This window comes from Sinohyriopsis cumingii, chromosome 12, assembly GCF_028554795.1.
Source record: "Sinohyriopsis cumingii isolate HCF-2022 chromosome 12, ASM2855479v2, whole genome shotgun sequence".
Taxonomy (NCBI): Eukaryota; Metazoa; Mollusca; class Bivalvia; order Unionida; family Unionidae; genus Sinohyriopsis; species Sinohyriopsis cumingii.
This window is the reverse complement of record NC_142972.1, coordinates 2,387,205-2,414,318: the sequence shown is the minus strand read 5'-3', so window position 1 is coordinate 2,414,318 and position 27,114 is coordinate 2,387,205. Positions and strand designations below refer to the sequence as shown.

Sequence of the window (27,114 nt, the reverse complement as noted above, 5' to 3'; positions counted from 1 at the left end):
TGGATCAAATATTTATAAGCGACTGAATGCACCTGCTGCAAATATCATACATGTAGGATTTGATTGAAATTATTGTAAAAAGTCATAATATGGTTTTATATTTCTGCTATTTTAAGATGACAGCTTTAATTAAAAGTGTTTTGGTATTCAGTGTGTGATAAAGATAACAAAATGAGAATTAAACCTCGGTTAAACCAGCCTACCGACAAGTTTTATCAATCCTGTGAGAATATATTGTGAGAAACTGAAAATAACTTTATACTGATAGATAAAGACTGGTAATATATTAAGCAAGGCGCACGAACGACGCATGTTGATATCCTTGAGCATAGGGCGCTTCAATAGAAACAAGTACAATTTTAATTGGATAGGCGTGATGGTACTGAATATAGAAAAGATAGAAATGTATTTTATCTTTTCACAACATCTTAATGATATTTACTTTCTTCAGGAGAAAGAGTATTTTATATCTTATCCAAAATTTTTTTTTTTTTACCGTCCCCTTGATAAGAGATCGGACTTTTCTTACAAAGGGCAAAGACAAGAATTCTCTGTTTTCTCACTATCATTTCTGGATCATTTTCTTGGTTAGCATTATGTTCACTTTCTATGACACCAATCTCTGTCTCATGGTCAACTTTGTAGGAAATACAGCACAAGTCAAATTAGTGCGAATAATGTAATGTATCAGTGGTGCGAATAATACGTTAGAACAATCATCTTTTGATCGCTTCAACATAGCTCATTGGAAGCACTTGTTAGTTCATTGTATCAGAAGCATAACTTATTTTGTTTCCTCTAAAGAACATATTTTAGGTCGTTATGGTATCTATTAAGAGCAAGACAGTGTGTGTCTGTGTGTATGTGTGTTCGTGGAATTAGTATCTTAAAACAGCGATTTTTCTGTTTGATGTGTATATGAATAAAACTTTAAATATGGCAAGCACTCCGTGATTCTTATGAAGTCAGTCAGATAAAAAATATCTGCTACTCTCAGTGATAACCCTTTGTGACGCCTTCGTCCTTCCTGCCGATATTGGGGGTAAATGGTGGGGTTGATTTTTCCCTACTTCTTTTGCTTCTATGTCTAATATAGCTTCCAATGAAATATGCGCGGTCAGTTCTTCACTACCTAATACAAATACAACACACATAAATATTATATGAATGTGCTCCTATGATAACACGCCTTTTCTTGATATCACCTCTTATATAGGTTGAGGGAAAACATTTGAAACAATAAAACAACAGCTTACGAGTAATTGAGATCTACCTGTAATTTTCTGGGGAAGTTTTAATGTTTAGAGCAATTAATATTTCCCTTGTGTTCAAATACCTACTCTTAGATGGTTTGTACTAACAGAATTCTAGTGAACAATAGTATAGGCTATCAAAGATTTAAATTTGGCGGGGGGTGGGGGTGGGGTGCGCCGCAGGAGCGGAGAAGTTAGCGTTACAATGCCTGAAGCGTATATTTTCTGTGCTACATCTGTGACACGTGACTCTTTCCTCTAAAATGTTAAGCTTCCGGGCCCTTTACTTTATTGGTTTCTAACGGGCGCTAGACGCGGTAAACGTACATAATCGAAATACATATAGAGTGTACCTGATATTTGTTCTGTTCGTGACTGAGGGTTGTGAATGGAGTTTTGCCTACCTGACTTTTGACATGGTTTAAGTAGTAAAACACGACATTAAAGGTGTTTTGCCAGGGTGATTTGACTAGTTGTCCTGAGTAATGATAGCGAAGTACCTTGCATAAGAACAAACAAAGAAAACGATACAGCCTGGAAATCGAAACCTGCATTTCCGCGCTTCTGAGTTCAATACGCTAATTACTAAGCTAGCGCGCGTTATACAACTTGTAGATACTTTATAAAAGCTAAAAGCTCTCTGAATTCTTATTACGTTTAACCCAATCAAACTGCCCTTGCGATGAACCAATTAGTTTCTAAATAATTTGAACCAGAGTAGGTTTCAGCTCAACTACTTAACAGATCTTAAGATTTAAGGACTTTGGAACATGAAAGTTATCTCCCTTGCATTACGCGCACTCAGATGAACTCGTAAGATGATTGATACTTTTTTAACCGGCTAATCATCCAGCTTTAGAAATATTTTCCTAACAGTGAACGTTCATGATGAAAGCCAAAAGCTTTCCAATTTACCAATGGGGATGAAAATATAAAAATATTTTCTCAAAACCACTAGGCCGTAACAGAATTATCTCTGATATTCAACTGAATGCGTTTTCTATTACATGCTAGACAGGTAGATTATATACGTGGAAAATGCGGCTAACTTAATATGACGGAATGTTATCCATCTGGAAGAACCATACGTGCGCAGATTTAATAAGAAACATTTGCTTGTAGCAAGACTATCAACTTAAAAGTTCGGGCACAGAGCAACCTGGCTATCGTAACCAACAGAGTTTTTCAACTTTGCACCGTTAAACTGATTTTGTTCGGAGAAATTCACCAGAATGTAAGTAGAATCCAAATGGAATTGATTATGTCATATTCTGTTGAAAACGTTCAGATTATGATGTCCGATTTTGATGACACTGGTCCGATTTTGATGACATTGGTCCGATTTTAATGACATTGGTCCACACGGATCTGATAATCCATTGACTTCAAACAAATCTTTGGGTGAAAACGGTATGTAAACAAAATTTCATTAAGATTACATTTTTGTTTTAAGAAAACGATTTTCGCAAAACTGATTTTACACAAAATGAATATAGCAAATAATACCTAGAGATAATAACGTACCGACATGTTCAGACGACTCTAAGATACGTACCAGTATTTACGTTTATGCAAATTTCTCACCAGAATGAAAACTCTACTCAATTTGCTTTCAGACGATTCTATATTTTGCTTTGATTTAATTTTATGTTTTGACAGAACCTGGATATAGCGTCACATTCATAGGTTTATAAATGGCCCACCTGACTTCATTAATATATAACTTGACCTTTAATATTTGGATTCTTAGCTGAGTCGAGTTCCTTTTCATATATCGGCTCGATGTGAAATATACACTAAGCACGACTAGACATGTTAAAATGTATTTAGATGTTCGAAAGATATAATGTGAACACATCTATTTCAATTTCGCTAAATATGTTTATGAAGCGAATTATACCAGAAATAAAAGTAAATTATTAATATTCTCCACACGTGTATTATGTATCATGTCAAAATATGTTTCAATGGCTCGTTAGCTATGGTCACCTGCAACACTGATAAACAAGAATGATAATACAAATTTGAAAACACAGTGAGTAAAACTTGTCAATATGAGAGTTGATCAAATGCTAGAAATGAAAATCGGCTCAGTTATATTGCTGAGACTTTAGCATGTTCTCATCAATTGGAATAATTAAAAAATACTTTTGCTTTTAGTGATTTTTTTGTCAAGGGCTGTACTTTATTTATTCTTTTGTTCAGTTTGGTGTATGCATGCATCAATGTAGACTTCGAGAAAATTAACGTAAGAAAATGATATAGCTTTAGTTGGCTTAAAATGTCACAATCTGATTACCTGGAACATGACAACTTAAGCTAAAAGTTAGGTAATCCATGCGCGAGATCGTCTAAAATCAGAAAAGGACGAGGATATTGAAGTAGCACAGTCTAAACGTGGTTGTAGCAGTTTGGATTAGAGGACGTTGCGACTTCCGGTTGCCATCGATGTTGGAGGTAGTCTGTGCTACCTATGTAAGAGTAAACTAGATGTGGGACAATTTTAATAGACATTTAATAAACATGGAAATTCTGTTAAAACGGACACGTTTGTTTCATGATTAAAGAATTCGAATTAACGAATACGTCAAAATAAAAACGAAGGAAATCGCACAATATTCACGAAATATTTCTAAATCTTGAACATGTACTTTTTTCGATATGATTACTAATTGCTTTAAATGAAAATGTTTTTTTTTTAATTGAAAATTTTTGTATTTTTATTTTTTAGGGCCAATCAAATGAAATATGAGCTGCGAACAAATGAGCCTCAAATCCAAGGTTTGTCTCTCTGTCAAGAGTTCGGTCAGTAGTGGCTCTTGATTGGTAACAGTATTCATTAAAACGTAATTTTCATCATACTTTTTATCCCGCTTCCGGTTTGCACGGGTGATGTTGTATCAAGAGTTAAAAACTTTCAGGAACAGAAAACAGAAGAGGTTTTTAGTGTTATTACACCATGCAAAAATTCACCCTTATAAAATATTGTACACATTTGCTACTTCAAACGTTTCCGAAGAGTTGTTGGTATCCATTGACAGACGCCATTTTGCTACATGACGCTAGCTATACTGACATTGTTTATCACTATTATCCTCTAATGGTTCTAGATTTTTGACCTTCCATGTGTATGGGAATCAAGTGTGTCTGTTTCAAATTTAAGTGTATCCTGCAACTTCGTTATTGGCTTCAGGAGGACAATTTGATTATAATATAACATTAATTCAAACCTACGTTTGACAGCTACATGAGAAAGAGTGGAGAACAATTTAATTCTTGTTTATAACAAGAAAATGTTACACGAAGGATTGTATGGAAAAGGTGTTTTTCGCAATGATGGAGAATGTAGATGTTCTGTTTAAACCTATCCGTATATTTTGCAAGTAATTTCTGATTTTTTAAAAAAAAACTATATTTAAACTGAACAATCAGAGAAAGAAAATATAATAAATACCCGAGTGCTAGGCATGCAAAACACAGGACCACAAATAAATATTAACATGATATTTATCGATAGTGTGCTGGTTGACTTGCTTTGTGAAGAACCTCGTTTTTACACCATACCTTTTACTTTCAGAGAGAGAGAGAGAGCAGCTATTATATCTCAACAGGAATGACCTCTCCCTTTCATCTTTCATTATTATAGCTTATATGGCCTCATGACCTGAAAATTGCGTATTCATTCAACATATAAACAAAAAACCTCTTTTAAATCACTTGTGCAAGCTTTATCCCCTGTAATAACCTTATTTTTCGAGTGGATCTGTCTCTTATGAATCTTAAATAATCTTAATTAGTAACGGACTAGGTCATTTGTGTCGGTCTATAGCTTATTAATTTTGTCCTTTCGTCTGTCCAATGTCTTGAATAAAATTGCTTGAACAGTTATGAAATGTATCTAAACTGTTCATTAAGATAATGAAAAATACTAAAAGCGGTCCACCGCAGAGCTATTTAAAAAAGTATACTTTTATATTCTACAGGTGACATTCATTTTCAAAGGTCCGCCGATGTTCACCAGGTAAGAATAAATACATCTGAGCGAATGATATGCAAAACAGATCCAATATAAGCAAGCTCAATTCAACTAGACATACCTTGAAGTTAATAGATTGTTAAACTTGACTCCGATTTCATCCAAGACTACATCAAATTATCTACCGTCATGGATGATCAGTGTTTTTGACATTCAACACGCGTTGAGAAAGCATCAAGAAATAAATGAAAATTTAAGAGAGAGGTAGGGATGAGACTTTGAGACATGTATGTATGTATGTGTGTGTGTGTGATTTGAATTTTAATATAGCCTTAACAATTTTTCAGTTATATCGCTACGATGTTTTCATTGTGGCAGTTTATCATCATGTCTAGAACATGCCGCAGACATGTAGCATCATGTTTTACACAGTCACATTATCCTGACACCAGGCCGACCAGTCCCAACACTAACATCTTAATGCTGAACGCCAAGCGAGGCAGCCGTTAGTAAAATTGTTATAAGTCTTAGGTATGACAATGAGTTTGTTTTACCTGCCATACTATGAGGTTGCTAATATTTAAAATACCATGGTACAAGGAAGATTATATCTTCATGAACTCCATCTTTGTCAAAGGAATTTGTGTTTAAAGCACACACCCACATACCTCACCCCACCCCTCGCCATGCAGTTGCAACGAAATGGTACCCGGAATATTATATTATAATGAAGTGACAAGATTAAATTTTAGATAATTTTATTATGGACAATGAAAGAAGTAATGTTTACCGTTTACGATATGTTCACGTTCAGATTAAATAAAGGCAGGCGACGATATAGATTTTGTGAAATTAACAGTGTCAGAAATGCATGAATATAGTGTTCGAGCTTTAATGATAATCTAAATCAAAATAATTCCTTTGGGTATTACTAAAACTGACAAATTTTCTCAAATGTCTGAAGGAACATTACAACTTTTAAAATTTGTAAATTTCTGACATTAGATTTTCGTTTCTGAATTGCTGTGCTAAAAGGGTTTTAGCTCCTTCATCTGTCGTATTAATAAAATTCTCTTAAAATCAATCAAGAAATATGTCACTCTTGTTTAGGATGACATTTATAAGGTGAATTATTCAAATACAGAAATGTTCAACTACGGCAGCAGGACATAGTAATACAACTCTTCTTCTTCAATATTAATGAAGTATCAAAAACCGCCGTACGATCATAAAAATGCAGCAGTTTAATTCACCTATCCATGTGAGCTAATGGTATGGCCGTGTGTCCAGCGTGTGGTCCGTCATTGAACCTGGTATCAATCAGGTCTCATGAATTGTTAGGCAATATTGTGATCTTAGGCTGGTGAAAAGACCACTAGGTCTATTTCAGTCAGAATTTGTAGGATTGTTCTTCAAGATATTACTCTGCATTAATTATGTTTTTAAGATGACTTCCTAAACAACGACGTGGATTCCAAAACAAACAAATGAATAAATCGATTTTCAACTTATTCTCTGGAACTATTTAGCCAATTTGGATCACATTTCTTGGAATGTTTCTGAAGACATGCTGCAACAAAATTGTATTTGGAGTGGCTCCCCAGTAACGTCGTGGCTTCTATAACAGCTATACTGAAGACCTATTTTCAACTTGACCAGAATATGTTATAACCTAGAAATTTCTCTCAAGTACTTCTTTTTGTTTTCACGTCGTGCCTTATGGGGGTTATGGGAAATGCATTGCTTGCATGGTTTCTTTCAGACTACCATCGTCATAAATCAGCCTGTAGGCCAGTTGAAGATAAACCCCTCCAAGGACTGGTCGAGCGGTATATGTGGCTGTACAGAAGACGTAGGATCATGTAAGTAACGATCGAAGAAAGCCATAGAGATATAATAATTGGAATCTTGTTTAGAAACACACAGGAGCAAAAACATCATTCTGAAACATCTTTGGATGTAATACTCATTCTGTCCGGTTGAAGGCAAAACTTTGCGCTGGTTAAATACACGAAATATTGTCGGGAACACTGAAGCCATGCAAGCGTGAAGACTCTTGTTCTAACTTAGTGCTACATGCAGTCATATTTTAAACTGTTTAGCAGTTAAGGCTTCAGTAAAGATCTTACATATCCTCAAGGGTGTCATTTTGGATTGGGTACAACCCCAACATAGATTGGACATGGCGTCAGCTTCGATTGGATATAACATCCTCACAGATAGGATGACCAGCACACACATTGCTAATCAATACACGGTGTTTCTAACCAGCACCCATATAAACTGGCCAGCATAGACACTTCCACTGACCAACACCCATAACTACTGACCAGTGCCCACCGCTATTAATCATCACCCACACCTACCGACCAGTATTCTTACTGAACAGCACTCACTTCTACGAGCCAGTATACATTTGCTAAGCAATGGACAGTGTTACCGACCAGCAACCACACCCACTGACCAGCATTCACAGCTACTGACTAGCACCAATACTTCTTGACTAAAACTTAGTGTTACTGATCAGCACGCGCATCTGCTAGCCAACACTCAAGTCTAGTAACCAATGCACTGTCAAACCAGCACACACATCAACAAACATATATGCAAAGATAGGGTTAAATTTGGAGGGTGAAGTAATGAGGATTGATACCTGGTTTTATGAAGACAATCACTTGTTATCATCATCTGATAATTTTTAATGTTTTTAAGTTTACATTATCCTTAAAGTTTCTTTAAACATTTTAAAAAGTTTTATTTTTATACAAATCTAAATATTTCACAATTTGATTAGACTTGTTATAAAATTTATACATATTATTTCTTAACGTTTAAAGAGTATTGCAATTATTTTGTTCGGATGGCTTCACTATTCGTTAAGTTCGTTTCTGTATTGAATTTTTTATTTTAAATTTAATTTTATTTTTAGATTTTGTATAACTGTTTTACAAATTTTAAATTTCGGGGGCATTTTACGTTAGTATACGCTCAAATTTCAAAGAATACATCAAACATTGCCACTTCGTTTTAGGCAGTCGATCTGTCGATTTGTCTGGGACACATTCGATACTGCGATGGCCCGATTGATTGTGTTCGCCGTCAAACTTCATTTTTGAAAAAGACTCTCAAATGAGTTTAAACTCATATATAACACATGCTGTCCTGACGAAAGGAAATGACTTTATCTAAAATATGTTCCGCGACAAACTGTGTCCCTAGCAATAGTTACTAAAAGCTGTTAAAATGTGTTGATTGAAACAAGAAAAGAGCTCATTGGGCCCTCTCTCAAACCACAGCACCTCTTTAGATAAAAGTGAAAATACCTATTATAGCTGTCGAAGATTTCTACGTCAAATAGAAACTACGTCAAATAGTTTAAACCTATAATCTTAAGAAAGTTGAATAGACAAACCAATGATTTGTGTGTCAAGAGCAAGGGCACTGGTCTTCAGACTCTCCTCCACACAAAAAAGAATGAAGAAATAGAAAAAGGTGATGAAAAAGAGATTTCAAAGGAAGATTTCATTCCTCTAAGTAATTTAAAGCTTGATACCAACAGGAAAAATGGATTTTTGTGACAAGTTGAAATTTGACTGTGATTCTTAATCCCAAGTATATACCAACCGCAAAAATCGAAGTATTCTTCATTTGTGCATTTTTACTAGTATTAAAATTAGCATTGGAATATATATATATATATATATATATATATATATATATATATATATATAGATACATATATATACATACACACACACACACACACACATATATATATATATATATATATATATATATATATATATATATATATATATATATACACTAACACAAGCTTCTTAGAGGTTTTTTTATTTATATTTTACAATAACTTACTAGTATGCCTTTTTGAGAGATGTGGATGGTTCTGAAAAGGGCTGAATGATTGAAAATGTCCAAAATAAATCATGCATCCTCTATCATGAGATGTAATTTTCTTCACATTTTTCCTCGTCCGAATCTATCATCTCTGCCGTCTCCGTCGCCCTAGTTGCAATTGTTGAACACGATCACGACGATGATAGTTTGTTTTTGGTGGAGCAATGCAGGTGTATTTATTTTGGACTTTGCCGAAGATGCCCTCTATACTGCTCTTATCTCTTTGATGTATACAAAACTGTGTACTGTTAATCATCACATGCACCCATTCAGTACCATTATATGTTATTTTTGTACGGATGAATGTTGGATGATAAAATATGTATTTGTTTGTAGGGATCAATGTTAGTATTCCTGTCCATAAGATTATTTTGTAATTTATAAAAGTAAATCGATAGTTTTAGTTTTCATTAAATTCGGTATAATCTATTTTATTCTTATTTTAAATTTTACTTTAAAGAATAAGTTAATACATTTTAATATTTTCATATTTTTGTTTGCAATTGCTAAACATTATTTGTACAACTTTTACATTGTTTTGAGAATTTCTTTCTAGTAATGCTAAATTTAATATTACTTTAACAATGTTAGCATTATATTTTATCTCGGCCATATTTAAAACTTCGGAAAAATGATCAGTCTCCCAAGTTCCATATTAGTTTCAAACTTTAGTAATAATTTTCGTCTAAGCCATAATTTTTACATATGCCCCAAATTTTTCAATCTCGGCTAAGTCCGTTAAACGTTCGGAAGTTTAGTGTTGCATTTCATCTAAACCATAATTTGTACATTTAATTCTGGATTTTTCACTGTCCGTTAAAGTCCGCGAAGTACTGGAATTTTAGTACGTCTAAACCGTCACTTTTACATTTTTCAGAATTTTTTAGTTTTGGAGAGTGTCCATGATAGTTTCAAAATTGGATTATGGCTTTTAGTCTTGGTTGTAATTTGTACACGAACAGCTGTATTTTGTATTACTTGATTTCATGGTGGCCATGTCAGGTTAAGTAGATGACACACCAGATACATGCATTTAGATGAAACTGTTTACAACGTTTCCACCGAAAAGTATGTCTATTCCACTATGGATTTTCATCGCAGTTGCATTATTAGATACTTTATGCAAATTGTGCCAACAATGTGATTAATACATCTCAGATATATGCATGTAACCACTAAGCAGCACACCGTCCAAGGGAATTACCTTCTGTTGGGTTTGTAATATGGTGAGTGTTGGAAGGCGATAACGAGTGATTGTCATTTCAGATATTAGATATTCACCGTGTAACTAGCAGTACAATAGATAGACACGAAATCTCAAGCGTCGTTTTCTGTTTTCTAAAGCCTTCCATAAGGTATTGCATAGAGAATTGCAACTGAAAGAAAGCCGTTATGTGATTGATGGGAATATGCGGACATAGATTGGGGAATTTTGTCGCTAATAGGACTCAGAGAGTTATCGTTTGTAACAAATTCTTTAACATTTGAATCAACGGCAGATATGCTATAAGCATCAGTCCTACTTCCGTTTGCTTTACAGTACAGAATATTGGATATCTGAAGAAAATTGAAGTATATCTTCTATAAAGAATCTAAGCAAAATTTAATTAACTTTTGTTTGCTCTAGAAGACGAATATAATATGCGTTAACTGTGTATTATGACTGTTTCTAAAATCTTCAAATAACAACAACTCAATCCAGCTAGATTAGTTCCTGGTCCATCGAAATATGCAAGGAAAGAAGGTCAACTTTAATTTGAAAGACGCCGGCCTTCCCTTATAGAGAGAAGACATATTTAAAATCTTTGTAATTGTTTATAAAATCATTTACCAACAATATCCAGATTTTATAATTCACTTGCTTCAACTCTATGTACAAGACATTGTAATTTCCATCTTGAGAATTTTGAGCAACCTTTTTAACTTTTCAATATCGTGATATCTCTTTTAAAACTCCTTCTTACCATATATAATGAACAAATGAAAGGAGTTAACTGTACCTAAATGAAACCTGTCTCCACCTGTACCTGCACGAAACTATCCTCACCTGTACCCGCAAGAAACTGTCCCTATGTCAGAACATTTATTTCAATCCCCGGATATTAACCTGCGGTGATCGGTAAGCTTCTGCTTTCTTTAAGACAGAATGTAGCATACTCAGCTACGAATTATTTATAGCAAATATTATCGCTGATCCTTCCTACTCTTGCGGATTTCCTACTGAGATTGATTATTATTTTCTTTAGGATTGCAAATTGTATAACAAGACAAGAGATCCACTTTTTCTAATACATTCATTCCCTAATGTTTGGAGACACAGTAAAACAACATAAATCAATACAAATTGAAAGACTGTTTTAATAAGACCGAGAAGAATAACAAACAGATCTATAGACTTGTGCACTAAATGAAATGTCAATTGTTGCGTATTGTCAATCGTTTCCCTTATATTTTAAGGCACAGTAGCACAGGTTGGTTACTGAGTACCGATACAATAAATTGCTTTGTCCAAGGACACACCACGGTTTCCGAATCTGACTGTTCTCTCTCTGTCTGTCTGTCTGTCTGTCTCTCTCTCTCTCACACACACACACACACACACACACACACACTTTGAATTGATTATATATACATCATGAATGCGTGATAGCTATTTAATTTTATAATGAAGAGGAAAGTGTAAGCTGTAACATTTGTTTCCTATCCCTTTGAGATGTATCTAACAATTTTGGCATTATAATTTGTTTACACAAAACTAATTGAATTACAATTTCTTTATCATTTTCAAATCAATATCTGATCTATTGTATTGAGTAATCTGTGTCAAATAAACCATATTTTCATGTTTAATCTCCCAACATGTTATGTACATTAACACTCGTCGTCGGTTATCATGCCCATTTAAGACGAGCATCAGTTTTGACAGTAAGGAGTATGGATTCCAGAGTTAAAAAGCCACATTGCCGATATAATTGTTTCCATGAATATGTCTTTTTTTGTGTGCAGAATATCCAACATTTGTAATTGATCGAAAAGGAGAATTTAAGGCTTGTAAAAACATAGATTGGGCGTAGAAATTCATTGTTAATGGCATCTTATAGCCATGCAATCCTCGTTTAGAAGCAACATGTCATAATGAAAATAAGCAATACATTTCCTGATATTGTTATTATTATTATTATTATTATTATTATTATCAGGTCTACTGGTTTTGTTCTGTAATAATTGTTATGGCTGCTATCTGTCTAACCAAATGGATGAAAACATATGTTTACCGCTGTGGCATCCTTTTTACCTGACCAGCCTTAGGAGTAAAATCAGGATGCAACGAGATATCCAGGTATGGTAAAGTCTCTGTCAATCAGTCTGTCTGTCCCTATCTGCTGACGTAAATATCTTCAATTAGATTCCCGTTGATATATATATATATATATATATATATATATATATATATATATATATATATATATATATATCAACAGTGTTGTCCATATTTGCATTTGCGTGTGATTCTCATTAAACATTTAATGCGTGACAGGAAATAAAGAAACTTCATTCTGAATCTGAAATAATTAGAGAGAACTCAATCATTATGAAAACAGTACATATGCGACAAAATTATCCACTCTAATAAAAATAGACTATTTAGAAATTTGCCACATATAAATGAAGAACAGATGAAAGAAGTAATTTTAATGTGTGACTTTTGCAAAATCTTGTAATTATGCACTCTAATATAGGTAAATCACTGATTACAGGGAAGCATCTGTGGAGACCATTGCGCTTCGACATGGCTTCATTGTTGCGTGATGTGTCAAGTGAAGCGGGAGCTTAACGCAATGAGAGCTGAGCAAAGTCTTCGCGGAGAGCACATGTAGACCTTGACCTATAATCATTTTTTTTTTTTTTGTTTTTGGAGAGTGCTCTCTCCTGTTTCATCTTCGCAGACCAGTTAGGGAGGACCTCCTGCCCTACTTTTAAGTGTGTGCTATAATATACGATGTATGAGTAGTTGTTAGTTATAAAAAATTTAAAGTTAATTTGATTTTACTTGGTGTATATATTTTTTTATCTATATTTTGCAAAATAATCTTCAAAGCATTCATCATCAGGTAAATATGTTTCTATCATTCTATGCTCTTCTTTCTCTTTTCTTCTTTCTTCCCTTCTACTTCTCTCTTGTTCTTTTAAGTACTCTGTTATGGTTAGTTGTTTTATTTCGCTAGATTTTGTCTCTGTTGATGGTACTCCTGGTTGGTCTTGTTGGCCCCGTCTTGTTTTGGTTGCTTTAGTTTTCCCTGTTCGGTATTTTCTGATGTGGTACTTCTTAATGCTTAGTTTTTCTGGTTTCTTTTTTTTGACCAAGCTCTTGCTGCTGTTTTTGTTGTGTTTTTTTGAAAATCTTTGACTTGTTGTTGTTGCTGTTGTTGTTGTTGTTGCCCCATCTCAATTTCATGTTTTTGTCTGTTGTAGGTTTTGAGTTTGCTTCTGTCTTGGTTGTTGTTGTTGTGTCTCTTTCCTGAGTTGTTTTACATCCAGTTTTTCTTCTCTTTGTCTTTGGTTTTTGCTTTGGTTGGATTGTTGTTGTTGTTGTCTTATATGTTCTTCCTTGGTTTTCGTTTATGGGAATGTACTTACGGTCACCTCATGGATTTCATTATTTTGTTCTTTGCTTATTTCTGCTTGTGTCTCTTTTTGATTACTTAGGTGTATGTGTTGTTGTTGTTGTTCCATCTGTTCTTCCTGTTGGTTTATTTTTAGGGCTATTTCGGCCCTCGCTACGTATGTTTGTTTCTTTTGTTCATTTGCACTCTCTTGGGTCTCCTGATTGTTCAGGTATTGGTATTATCGGTATGTTCCCTCTTGGGCGTAGAATGTAGCCTTTGTATCCATTCCCGTTTATTGAATATGTTTGATTCACCAAATCTGGGTTAAGTAGTTTCAGTGCTATCATCACTGTAGATGTTGAAGGTATTTTATCACTTGGTGTTGCTGACATGTCTAATTATTGTGTGCCTTCTTTGTATAAGCATTCAAGAAAATATCCCTCTTCTGTTTCCACTCTCTTTATCTTACAAAATTTATCTAGCCTTCGTATTTCCTTGCATGCTGCCGCTATGTTTTCTCGCTTTCCTTGCTGTGTCCTTGTCACGTGAATTCTGTTCACTCCTTGTGTTTTCTATTTCACTTTGTAAATTATTATTAATATTTTGTTGCAATGTTTTTTTTATATTCTATTCCTCATTTGAAAAGTTGCTGTTTCCTTGGAGCCTTTCCTCCTGTGGACTTAGGGTCAGTTTGTTTCGTTCATGCCATGGCAAGGGTTTGAGTAAAATTGGAACACTTTCATTCTAGAGCATGAGTGTCAGAACTGACCTATAATCTTACATGGCGGATGTATTTCGAATCCAAAGTGACATTCTATTTTCCACAGAACAAATTCATGCATGATAAATATATGCTTGGATTCATATACGTAAAAACTACGCGACACTTTAAGATAGACATGTATTATAACTATGAAACAAATGTTTGAATTATGCTCTGCAAAATTTAAATAAATGAAAGTAAATTTTCCGCACCTTCGAATATCATTGAATTTTTAAAAAATTCGTCTAGCGTTTTATACTTTGGTTGTGTTTATCCTTTAGCCCGTTAATAATGCAATAATTAGTTCTGCTTTACATACCTTCTCCAAACTTTGATGGTTGGTTGCCCTGTATAACAAAATTGGATGGGGGAGTGTTATCAGAAGTTGAGGTCACTCTACCTGAGCAAAGCTCGGCTAGCGTGGGTACGTGGGAAAGCCTGCCAGTAGCTTCTCGTGGGTCGGTGGTTCTTCCCTGGGTTTTCCAGGGTTCTTCCTCCACCAGTTACACTGGCCGCCATGTATAGCCTATCTTGTGCTGAAAAATGGCGTTAAACCCTAGATCAACATCAACAACCTGAGCAAAGAAAAATGGTTCCGTGCTAAAATATAAATCCGGCCTCATATACCTTCAGCGAATTCCTTTCAACGAGTAAACGTGTTTCACTTCCTGTTACTTCACCAAACTGTGCCTGTGACATCCTCTGTAGGAGACAACGAACTATATTGTTTGATGGAGAGGGGTCAAATGTCAAGGTCGTGTTATCTTATCATAGCAAGTTGGTTTACATCAACAGTTTTATTTCCTGTATTTCGCAAAACAGCATAGAATGACAGAAATTAATAAAAACGAGGGTCGTTATTCAATGGCAAGGTAATATCACACACTAGTTTTTAATTGTATTGCCTCTTAGAGTGTACAGTTTACCCCGACGATATGTATGTATGTTTGTATGTATGTATGTCTGCAGGTATGTATGCAGATATGTACGTATGTGTGTATGTACGACATCAATACCAAATCATAATTCTGGGCATTTTCTTGGTAATTGTTCAATATTTACAAATGATTTTATGTAGATCTCAGATCCACTACTTAGATTTAAAAGTTACTACTTCTTAAGCGACAATAATAAATTTATACGTTGGAACTATTTTAATTCGACAAACTTCATTAAGAGATGTTGCAATTGTTTTGAAATATATGTTTTGGGAACAGAAATGAGCAGATAATCCAGGAATGACAAATGATACAGTATATTTGTGGCAAATGATACAGCATATTTGTGGCAAATGATACAGTATATTTGTGGCAAATGATACAGTATATTTGTGGCGACATGTTTAATATAAATGTAATTATTTAATACTGAGATACAGAGTACAGAAGATATTGTTGTTGATATAATGCTCAGACCAGAAAATCCCTTTTATTTCATGTAGATGATGTGATTGGCATATCCTCCTGCATGGTAAGATTTAAGAAACTATCTTCCGCCGCACACAACACGAAGGAAAGGTATACGCTTTATAATAACTTTTTCTGAAGGCATAAAACCTATGTACAATAACAATAAGAGATATATCAAATATGGTATAGCAATTTTCTTGTTCAAAATACACGTAAGACGTATCATGTTAAAACATTGTTTTTCTCTTTGTTCCCAATAACGTCTCCGAGTAATAGCTTGACTTCTATACCAAATATGGTTACTAAACTTTTGTAAACAGCTTGCATTTATGCTAAGTAATAAGTATATTAATTTCAGCATGAAAATATCAAAGGTCAATGCGACTGTGACTAAAATAACAAAAACGATTTCCGGACAAAACTATTAGTCTTTATATCAGAGACCTGGACTAAATTGTGTAAGTCGCTATTTTTACAGAAAGCGAGGATACAAATTCACAAATAAATACAAAGCAAGTTCCATTAAATTTTGTTACGCTGGTCCCGTGCTATCGCACAAAAAAGCGTGATAAACTAAAATTGATATTACTAGAGATGTTGATGCATCAATTTATAACCCTGGTTTTTATACTACTGTTTATAGAATGTCAATTTCCCTATTTCTAGAAGTACAACCCAAATATCACCAGGTATGGAAGTATACACAGCAGTATTGAAAATAATGTGCTGAATATGGATGGGAAGACTAGCAGAGAATATATTTAATAGGCGAGTAAACTATTACCTAGAAATGTACTTTAAATATTGACGGAATAAGTGCCTGATATATTAAATCAGGCATGTGCAACCTACTGCCTGAGGGCCGTATCGAACGCGCGACATGGGCGAAGTTACACATGCATGCATTAGCTGAAAATGTAGTTAATTGTCTCAAAAGGTGGCTAAAGACTTATTGCATAAACTATTATCTCAGAGTTACTGAACCCAGTACATTTACCGATAGCAAAATACAAAAAGGGTACATATACACAGTGTGAGAAAGAAGTGCTGTCAACCAAAATTAGCAGACGCAAGAAAGCATACATTAATAGTGGAGATATTGGTACAGTGTTACAAATTTATAATACTGGTAGTCGTGTCGAAACTGGTAATAGTGGTCATAGCGATGACATTGGTAAATGTGGATAAAGTGGTAATAATGACGATAGCGATAAAAATAGTATTAATGGTAACAGTGACGGTAGTGATAACACTGGTAAGAGTGATAACAGTAGTGATATTGATATTTGTGTAATAGTGGTATTTGTGGTAAAAGTGTTGTCTTGTGTGTTGTCTTGTGTGTTGTCTTGTGTGTGATTTGGATTTTTAACGTAGCTTTAACAATTCTTCAGTCATATCGCTACGATGTCTGCACTGTGGCAGTTTATAGTAATGTCTAGCACTGGGGCATTATGCCGCAGACATGTAGCATGATGTCCCACCCAGTCACATTATCCCTACACCAAACCGACCAGTCCTAACACTATAACCTCTTAACGCTGAGCGCCAAGCGAGGCAGCTGTTAGCACCGTTTTTGTAAGTCTTTGCTATGACTCGGCCGGGGATCCAACCTAAGACCTCTCGCATCCGAGGGGGACGCTCCAACCACTCGGCCGCCGGAGCGGTGATAATATTAGCAACAGTAGTAGTATATAGAGACACCCTAGCGTCAATGAACTTACCATGCAAAAACGGTCCATGCACTCTGGCGTCAAGGGGAATTTAACATGGGGAATAGATCGTGGGACTGTCTAGGGACAATGGGAAATTTAACATGGGAATAGATCGTGGGACTGTCTAGGGACAATGGGAATTTAACATGGGAAAAAGTCTTGGGCAACTCTAGCCTCAAGGGGAATTTAACATATGGAAATTGAACATGGTGGGTCTGTATAACGTCAAGGGGAATTGAACATGGTGGGACTGTCTAGGGACAATGATGCTAGAGGGTCAAACACAACAGAGACAGAGACATACATACACTAGTACAAGCCTGAGATTTATATATAAAGCATTATCAAGACCTGAAATCTTGCTGGGGTGTTCAAAAAATTGCATAATTGCAATGATGCTATAAATAGCTATAATCAAGGAAATACTCAACGACAAAATGGATGTGACTAAAAGTAACGCTAAAATGACGAAATTGTCCCAGAATTTAAAGGAAAATAAACATATCCCCGAAAATTAAGTTACAATGGTTTAGAATAAAATGGATAAAATTAGTAACTACGTACAATATCAACTTGTGTGACGATCGTGGATAAACACCCATGTATCTATTTATAGCTATAATCAGCTGAAATTCCTATGAAATCTCACTATCTATTTATAGCTACAACTTGTGGGTTATTCCTTTGGAAAACCCCACTATCTTTTTATAGCCTCAGCTTGAGTGACGTTCCTGTTTATGAACTCTAGTACATATGTATAGCTACAACCTGTGGAAAACCCCAAGTCCATATGTATAGTCTCAAAATTTCCAGCGTCAGTGACATCACTGTACTGGAAACTAGGGGATAAATGGCAACAGTGTTGCAAGTGGCTGACCTGAATACGCTCTACTGTAGGTAGGTAGGTAGAATGTATTTGATAGGGATAAAGGGAGTTTTATAGGGACAAACAGAGAGCAATACACACACACACACACACACACACACACACACACACGCACACACATACCACAGAGGGAAGAAGAAAAAACAAACCCAAAATATACTATTCACACAGGGAAGAGGAAAAAAACAACAAATATACTATCCAGACGATCTTACACTAACACACATACGCACACATCGAAGAATAAAACCAAAATTAAAATATACTATCCATACAAACGTACGCTAACGCGTACAAACCCCAAATATACTATCCAAACAAACGTACGCGAACGCATACAAACCCCAAATATACTATCTACACAACGTCGCTAACGCGTACAAACCCCAAATATACTATCCACACAACGTCGCTAACGCGTACAAACCCCAAATATACTATCCACACAACGTCGCTAACGCATACAAACCCAAAATATACTATTCACACGGAAGGGAGGGAAAACAAACCCAAAATATACATCCACACGGAAGGGAGCGAAAACAAAACAAATATACTATCCATTCAAGCGTACGCGAACGCATACAAACCCCAAATATACTATCCACACAACGTCGCTAACGCGTACAAACCCCAAGTATACTATCCACACTCGGGAGGAAGAACAAGAAAAACAACGAAATATATGATCTACACAACGTACGCGAACACACACACACACACACACACACACACACACACACACAGGGAAGAGGTAAAAACAAACCCCAAATATACTATCAACACAGAAGGGAGATAATACAAACCCCAAATATACTATCTACACATGGAAGAGGAAGAATACAAATCCCATACCTACTATCCACACGTAGGTGAGATGTAAAAAAATAAACTCCATATCTACAATCCACGCAGAGGAAGAAGAAATAAATAACCCAATATACACTATCCTCAAAGAGGGAAGAGGAAAAATCCATAATATACTAACCACACAGAGGGAAGAAGAAAATCATTATATACTATCCACACGGAGTGAAGAAATAACCCTTTATATATACTATCAACAGAGAGTGAAGAAAATAACCCATTATATTCCATCAACACAGAGTGAAGAAGAAAAAGTTTTTTGAAAGCACCTAAGCCCTCACCTGCAATGACCAACTCTGCCAAACACCTACACACCACCCCCACCCCAACATTACAAAACCCATTTAACCCGTTATTTTATGGCATCAGTGTGTGACTTAGGAAACATCAAGACACAAAATGATGGATGAATAGACTGACTATAGTTTACCGACTTGCATACCTAAAGAGCGTGCGTGAAGGAAAACATCCTTCCATTTCAAGTCTAACTAAAACATGATCCAGAGGGATAGAGAGAGGTGAAAGAGCACAATTTCATAAAGTGTGAGTAAAAACAAAAACACGCCATCCTTATTATACAATGTCAAGACAAGAGACACTTACATTTTCTTTCTGGTCTATTCTCTTTTTTTAGAAGGTAGTATGAAATTTCACATCCGGGCCAATGCATCGGCTCACATTGTCAATTTTTTCCATTTCCATGTCTTCACTGGCACAAGTTCTTCCTCATCTTCAATTTCTTCTTCTTCTGAATCCCTCTTCTCTTTTTCGTCTTGTTTCTGTTTCTTCTCTTTTCTCGTAGGGTACTCTGAATCCCAGTGTCCTTTCTCCCGACAACGATATTAGGTATCTTGACTTTTGTCTCTCTTTCTTAGACGAAGCAGGTATTCTGGAGACAAATACCCATTTACCTTTGCAGATATAGCAAACTTCATTAGCACTTACACACTTTCGTATGACTCTCATCAAATCAACGACCAAAAGAGTAGGTTTTGTTGCCACTTTCGCCTGTGAATTATGCTTTCGTATGACTTTCAGCAAATATTTGACTAGCAGGTCGATCTGTGCTGACTCTTCCATCTTCTTGATCGTTTGAGAGTGGAATGAATACTCTGACGCTAAGACACTCTTCCTATATACAGGGACCTGCTGCGTATGAAACCTAGTCAAATGTAATTTTGAAATAAGATGAAACGATTTCATTGAGAAAGTAAAAGGCAATGAGGCCGCCATCTTATAACGTAAAAGATCGCCATAGCTTCAAGTTCAGAAAAAAAAAATGTTCAGGGCTACCCCATACTCTCGAAAAGAAATAACATTCCATTGCCTATGATATGTTAGTCAGTTAGAAAAAAACAGAAGTGAGTCTATAAGTACATGATTTCTTTATCTTGGTAAAAAAGTGAGACTCTAAGCCCTTCGTTTCCGTCGCTTATCAAAATGTTTAAAATAGTGATGGTCAGTAAAAAGTGAGTGTTTCTTTTAGGTCTCGTGTTTTTTTTGTTTCTTTTTTTGTGATAATATGGATAATGTAAGTTCGGGTACAACGAAATTAAAATAATTAGACCCAGAACTCGGTGTGGAGGGAAGAAATATACGCAACATTAGCGGGAGCAAGAAATGCAGACCCAGCCAGTTAGCACTCCACCCACCTCGAGACCACAAATAACATCTAGTCAACAGTCGACTATACCTATCAAACAAGTCACCCCGGAAAGAGTGGTGGCAGCACAAAGGGCCAATTATGTTAGACAAACGGTATGGCAAACTCAGACTCAATTATCGGAGGCACTACGTTCTTCTCTCACTCCGATACTACAGGCAATCCCAGCTGAAATAACAACCACAACAACAATAACAGCGACAGACACCATAGCAGCGGCTTTGAAACTATCTACCTCAACTGAAGAATTAGTATCAGAACCAGAAGAGGAAATAGAGGCGGTTGAGGGGGAGGAGGGGGACGCTGACCCTCGTTGAGAAGTACACCGAAATGGGGAGAGATCAAGCATTGTATGACGTCAACAAAGCAAGGCAGTGTATAAGAGCCATACAATACGTTGCCTACAAATCTCTAGACACCTTTAAACCAAAACCTTCTCAATGGGGATTTGGGGTGAGAGTTCTCCCCCCAGTTCTACATACAAGCCTACACTGGATACCCCCTCAGTCAACTGGTAGAAGCCGCTGCTTACAGTGTCGTCCATCATGGCTACGCATTTCCTGATATCAAGATTCATGAGACTAGGAGTGCGGGAAAGATCGTGAGGGAGAAAGAGAGACGTGGTACCTTCTAGCAGAAAAAACAGCCCTTTTTAGGGCTCCAAAAGATTGCCTTTTATTAAATAGGGAACCATATTTGGCTTGGTATCTCTCCTTGACTAAACTATTCTCGAAACAAACTTGACCCATTGGAACACCACAACAAACTTAACTTGTTAAACCTAACAGTGACAAAACTTGTATATGTCGCTCAGACATATTAATTTAAATAGGACCAGTATGGCTATTTTTATGTACACTAAGTACTAATATTAGATAGATACGTTAGGAAGTAGGAAATTTAACAGACTCGTTAGATTTGAACTAATTGCACAGGTGGTTAACAGAATATTGGTACTTCTTATTGTCCATTAGCAAAAACGGAACTTGATTTGAAATAAGCACGGGCTGGCGTTTTGGGGAGTACTTAACATCCATGGCTAGCTTGCTGAGCTCCTTTTTCCTCCTTTACCACGCTCGGACATCGTACACGTGGCAGAATGTGGAACGATTTCCACCTGCCACACGCCCATGTGTCCTAATATGACGTCATCTCTGCCGACCAATCGTAGCGGGCTTTACATACTACTTGGGTTGACACCTGAGGCATTTCAAACCAACTAAGAAAAATGAGTGTGTGATGAGACTATTCCCACTCATGTTTAAAGCCTTTCAGCCAAGTTGTTAAGGACTAGTTAGTCCTACACCTGAGTGGCTAAATTTAAAAGTAGTCTGTGAGTACATAAAAGCCTGGGGGATGAGGTTCTCTTTCCTTCCCCAGGAGTAATTAAAAATCACGCGGTGCGTGATTAAACCAGTGATACATGCTCCATTGGAGCGAAAATCACTTTAATTCAAGTAAGCAAGCAAGCAAGTTCGGGTACCGTCTCTAGCACTCTTGATGACACCAACTGTCTGGGTTATTTTCTTTCTTGCAAGCCTCAATGTTCCACTTCTGTTTGTGATAATAACTTGTGATACTTCACATTTTCTAAAGTGGAAATCTTTACAAGCCGTACAAAATACAAAAGTTATATGACTTTGGCTTTTGACACTTGCACAGACTCTTCACTTTATAAGTGTCACGAAAAAATTGTATATCCAATTTTTACCATTTTCCAAAACACGCACACACTTGCTGCTTGATCAGAAATATGTACATCTTGTTTTGTAAATAAGTCACAGACAAGTCCAAGCATATATAGGTGGTTATGAACGTTAAGAATATCCCCTCATTTTTTCAGAAATATCAAAGCTTTTATGTGCATTTTCCCTTTTCCACTCTATATTAGTGCTTAGATTTGTTCCAAAAAAGAAACGAAACAATTTTGAAAGGAAAACAACTGAATTTTAATTTCAGATTTCTCTCTGTTTATGATTTTTTTTCAAGTTGATGGTGCATGACAGATTACATTCGCCTAGATTTCCAAAGTGAGAGACATTTCTTCACATGTCATTGCCTTTGTTAAATTCGGTTTCATTGGTTAGTTATCGTTAATCTTTAATTTTTTGATGCATTTCTTTTTGATAGAAGATTTAAGGCTTTCTAATGTTGTAACGGTAGCTATGTTGTTTAGTCTGTTGATGAAATTATTTATAGCAAAATGCTTAAGATTTTTCAGTTTTTTTTTTCAAATTTCAAGCCCTACAAAAGGAGACCAAGTTTGTCTTGAAAGAGGATTGAAACTCTAAATTACACGGGCGTGAAGGAAAACATCGTTGTGTTTATTCTGATCATGCTTGCCGTATCTCTTTGTGTTTTAGAGGTCATATTTCTTCTTAAGTAAATACACGCGTCAATAGACAGACAGATTGGGTCATCATCCTTGAGGTTCACTGTACTTTCGGTTCTTTACTTCATACAAACCCCAAATTTATTAGTTTGAAGAAAAAAAAAAGATAACATGCCCCTCAATACTGTAACACGTCTGTTCTGACTCTACTGATGTGAGTGTGAGTGTTTATGTTAAAATGTTTAAGTGAGATATAAAAAAATGGTCAGCTTGAAAACGCGAACCAATACTGTGACGCTCAGTATTTTGATGTGGTAAGAAGAAATGGTACAACACAGACAAAGAGGGCTTGTAAGTTCATATTTCAGTCTGTCTGCACTGTAATGATAACAACGCAAGAGCATAGGGATTATTATGCCACACAGTCCTAGAACAAAACAATGCATCACCCGTTGTAAGCCATTTCATTGGCTATACTTATTTTCTTACCGCGTTCACTTCGAATTGACTTGAGTAGCTATTCACACAGTGACGAGAATGGCCATGCTTTACTGGGTCTATCCTATAGGCGATTTATATAAAAAAAAATATTAAAAAAATTAAACTAAAACACGAACAATCGTACCATGGGCGATCCCATGGAAGTTGTGTCCGTCTGGTTGCAAAATACATCAACATTTAATTTAACCGTGCAGATCGCTAGAACAAACCTCTGATAATATACATTTTGAAAAGTGTTGTGTGACACGGATCGCTATTGTCGCTTGGTGTCTGCTTTCTTGCTCGATAAGAGATCGTTTCGTCTTGACTATAAAAATTTAATTTGACTAAGTTTTACGCACTATTTGAACTCATAAATTTACGTTGTAGGTGTAAGCCGTCGTTCTCAGTTTTCTGGAAGTTCGTTTTTGCGTTTCTCAGATGTGATACTATTTTTTATGGACCGAACGAAATTTCTTTTGGCGTGAATCAGAACTCGTGGTTTTGTGGCATAAATGGAGAGCAGTGATTAAAGCTCAGTTTGAACTAACACTTCAGGTCTTGTGTGAGGCGATACGGTACATCATTGCCTTTTACTTTCTCAATGAAATCGTTTCATCTTATTTCAAAATTACATTTGACTAGGTTTCATACGCAGCAGGTCCCTGTATATAGGAAGAGTGTCTTAGCGTCAGAGTATTCATTCCACTCTCAAACGATCAAGAAGATGGAAGAGTCAGCACAGATCGACCTGCTGGTAAAATATTTGCTGAAAGTCATACGAAAGCATAATTCACAGGCGAAAGTGGCAACAAAACCTACTCTTTTGGTCGTTGATTTGATGAGAGTCATACGAAAGTGTGTAAGTGCTAATGAAGTTTGCTATATCTGCAAAGGTAAATGGGTATTTGTCTCCAGAATACCTGCTTCGTCTAAGAAAGAGAGACAAAAGTCAAGATACCTAATATCGTTGTCGGGAGAAAGGACACTGGGATTCAGAGTACCCTACGAGAAAAGAGAAGAAACAGAAACAAGACGAAAAAGAGAAGAGGGATTCAGAAGAAGAAGAAATTGAAGATGAGGAAGAACTTGTGCCAGTGAAGACATGGAAATGGAAAAAATTGACAATGTGAGCCGATACATTGGCCCGGATGTGAAATTTCATACTACCTTCTAAAAGAGAATAGACCAGAAAGAAAACTTAAGTGTCCCTTGTCTTGACATTGTATAATAAGGATGGCGTGTTTTGTTTTTACTCACATTTATGAAATTGTGCTCTTTCACCTCTCTCTATCCCTCTGGATCATGTTTTAGTTAGACTTGAAATGGAAGGATGTTTTCCTTCACGCACGCTCTTTAGGTATGCAAGTCGGTAAACTATAGTCAGTCTATTCATCCATCATTTTGTGTCTTGATGTTTCCTACGTCACACACCGATGCCATAACATAACGGGTTAAATGGGTTTTGTAGTGTTGGGGTGGGGGTGGTGTGTAGGTGTTTGGCAGAGTTGGTCATTGCAGGTGAGGGCTTAGGTGCTTTCAAAAAACTTTTTCTTCTTCACTCTGTGTTGATGGAATATAATGGGTTATTTTCTTCACTCTCTATTGATAGTATATATAAAGGGTTATTTCTTCACTCCGTGTGGATAGTATATAATGATTTTCTTCTTCCCTCTGTGTGGTTAGTATATTATGGATTTTTCCTCTTCCCTCTTTGAGGATAGTGTATATTGGGTTATTTATTTCTTCTTCCTCTGCGTGGATTGTAGATATGGAGTTTATTTTTTTACATCTCACCTACGTGTGGATAGTAGGTATGGGATTTGTATTCTTCCTCTTCCATGTGTAGATAGTATATTTGGGGTTTGTATTATCTCCCTTCTGTGTTGATAGTATATTTGGGGTTTGTTTTTACCTCTTCCCTGTGTGTGTGTGTGTGTGTGTGTGTGTTCGCGTACGTTGTGTAGATCATATATTTCGTTGTTTTTCTTGTTCTTCCTCCCGAGTGTGGATAGTATACTTGGGGTTTGTACGCGTTAGCGACGTTGTGTGGATAGTATATTTGGGGTTTGTACGCGTTAGCGACGTTGTGTGGATAGTATATTTGGGGTTTGTATGCGTTCGCGTACGCTTGAATGGATAGTATATTTGTTTTGTTTTCGCTCCCTTCCGTGTGGATGTATATTTTGGGTTTGTTTTCCCTCCCTTCCGTGTGAATAGTATATTTTGGGTTTGTATGCGTTAGCGACGTTGTGTGGATAGTATATTTGGGGTTTGTACGCGTTAGCGACGTTGTGTGGATAGTATATTTGGGGTTTGTACGCGTTAGCGACGTTGTGTAGATAGTATATTTGGGGTTTGTATGCGTTCGCGTACGTTTGTTTGGATAGTATATTTGGGGTTTGTACGCGTTAGCGTACGTTTGTATGGATAGTATATTTTAATTTTGGTTTTATTCTTCGATGTGTGCGTATGTGTGTTAGTGTAAGATCGTCTGGATAGTATATTTGTTGTTTTTTTCCTCTTCCCTGTGTGAATAGTATATTTTGGGTTTGTTTTTTCTTCTTCCCTCTGTGGTATGTGTGTGCGTGTGTGTGTGTGTGTGTGTGTGTGTATTGCTCTCTGTTTGTCCCTATAAAACTCCCTTTATCCCTATCAAATACATTCTACCTACCTACCTACAGTAGAGCGTATTCAGGTCAGCCACTTGCAACACTGTTGCCATTTATCCCCTAGTTTCCAGTACAGTGACGTCACTGACGCTGGAAATTTTGAGACTATACATATGGACTTGGGGTTTTCCACAGGTTGTAGCTATACATATGTACTAGAGTTCATAAACAGGAACGTCACTCAAGCTGAGGCTATAAAAAGATAGTGGGGTTTTCCAAAGGAATAACCCACAAGTTGTAGCTATAAATAGATAGTGAGATTTCATAGGAATTTCAGCTGATTATAGCTATAAATAGATACATGGGTGTTTATCCACGATCGTCACACAAGTTGATATTGTACGTAGTTACTAATTTTATCCATTTTATTCTAAACCATTGTAACTTAATTTTCGGGGATATGTTTATTTTCCTTTAAATTCTGGGACAATTTCGTCATTTTAGCGTTACTTTTAGTCACATCCATTTTGTCGTTGAGTATTTCCTTGATTATAGCTATTTATAGCATCATTACAATTATGCAATTTTTTGAACACCCCAGCAAGATTTCAGGTCTTGATAATGCTTTATATATAA

General features: G+C 36.0%; 1 protein-coding gene across 2 annotated transcripts; it reads left to right on the top strand.

Annotated features, from left to right (window-relative positions):
• Positions 1-2,349: 2,349 nt before the first annotated feature.
• Positions 2,350-13,197, top strand: LOC149785919 (placenta-specific gene 8 protein-like). 2 transcript variants are annotated; one of them, XM_089976153.1, is made up of 6 exons: positions 2,350-2,487; positions 3,985-4,034; positions 5,237-5,274; positions 6,992-7,091; positions 12,348-12,487; positions 12,906-13,197. In XM_089976153.1, coding segments are annotated over exons 1-6 (450 nt in total). In that variant the 5' UTR covers positions 2,350-2,485; the 3' UTR covers positions 13,026-13,197. The 2 variants fall into 2 exon arrangements, with proteins under 2 accessions (XP_089832279.1, XP_089832280.1); XM_089976154.1 differs by lacking the exon at positions 2,350-2,487 and adding an exon at positions 2,506-2,663.
• Positions 13,198-27,114: the final 13,917 nt, after the last annotated feature.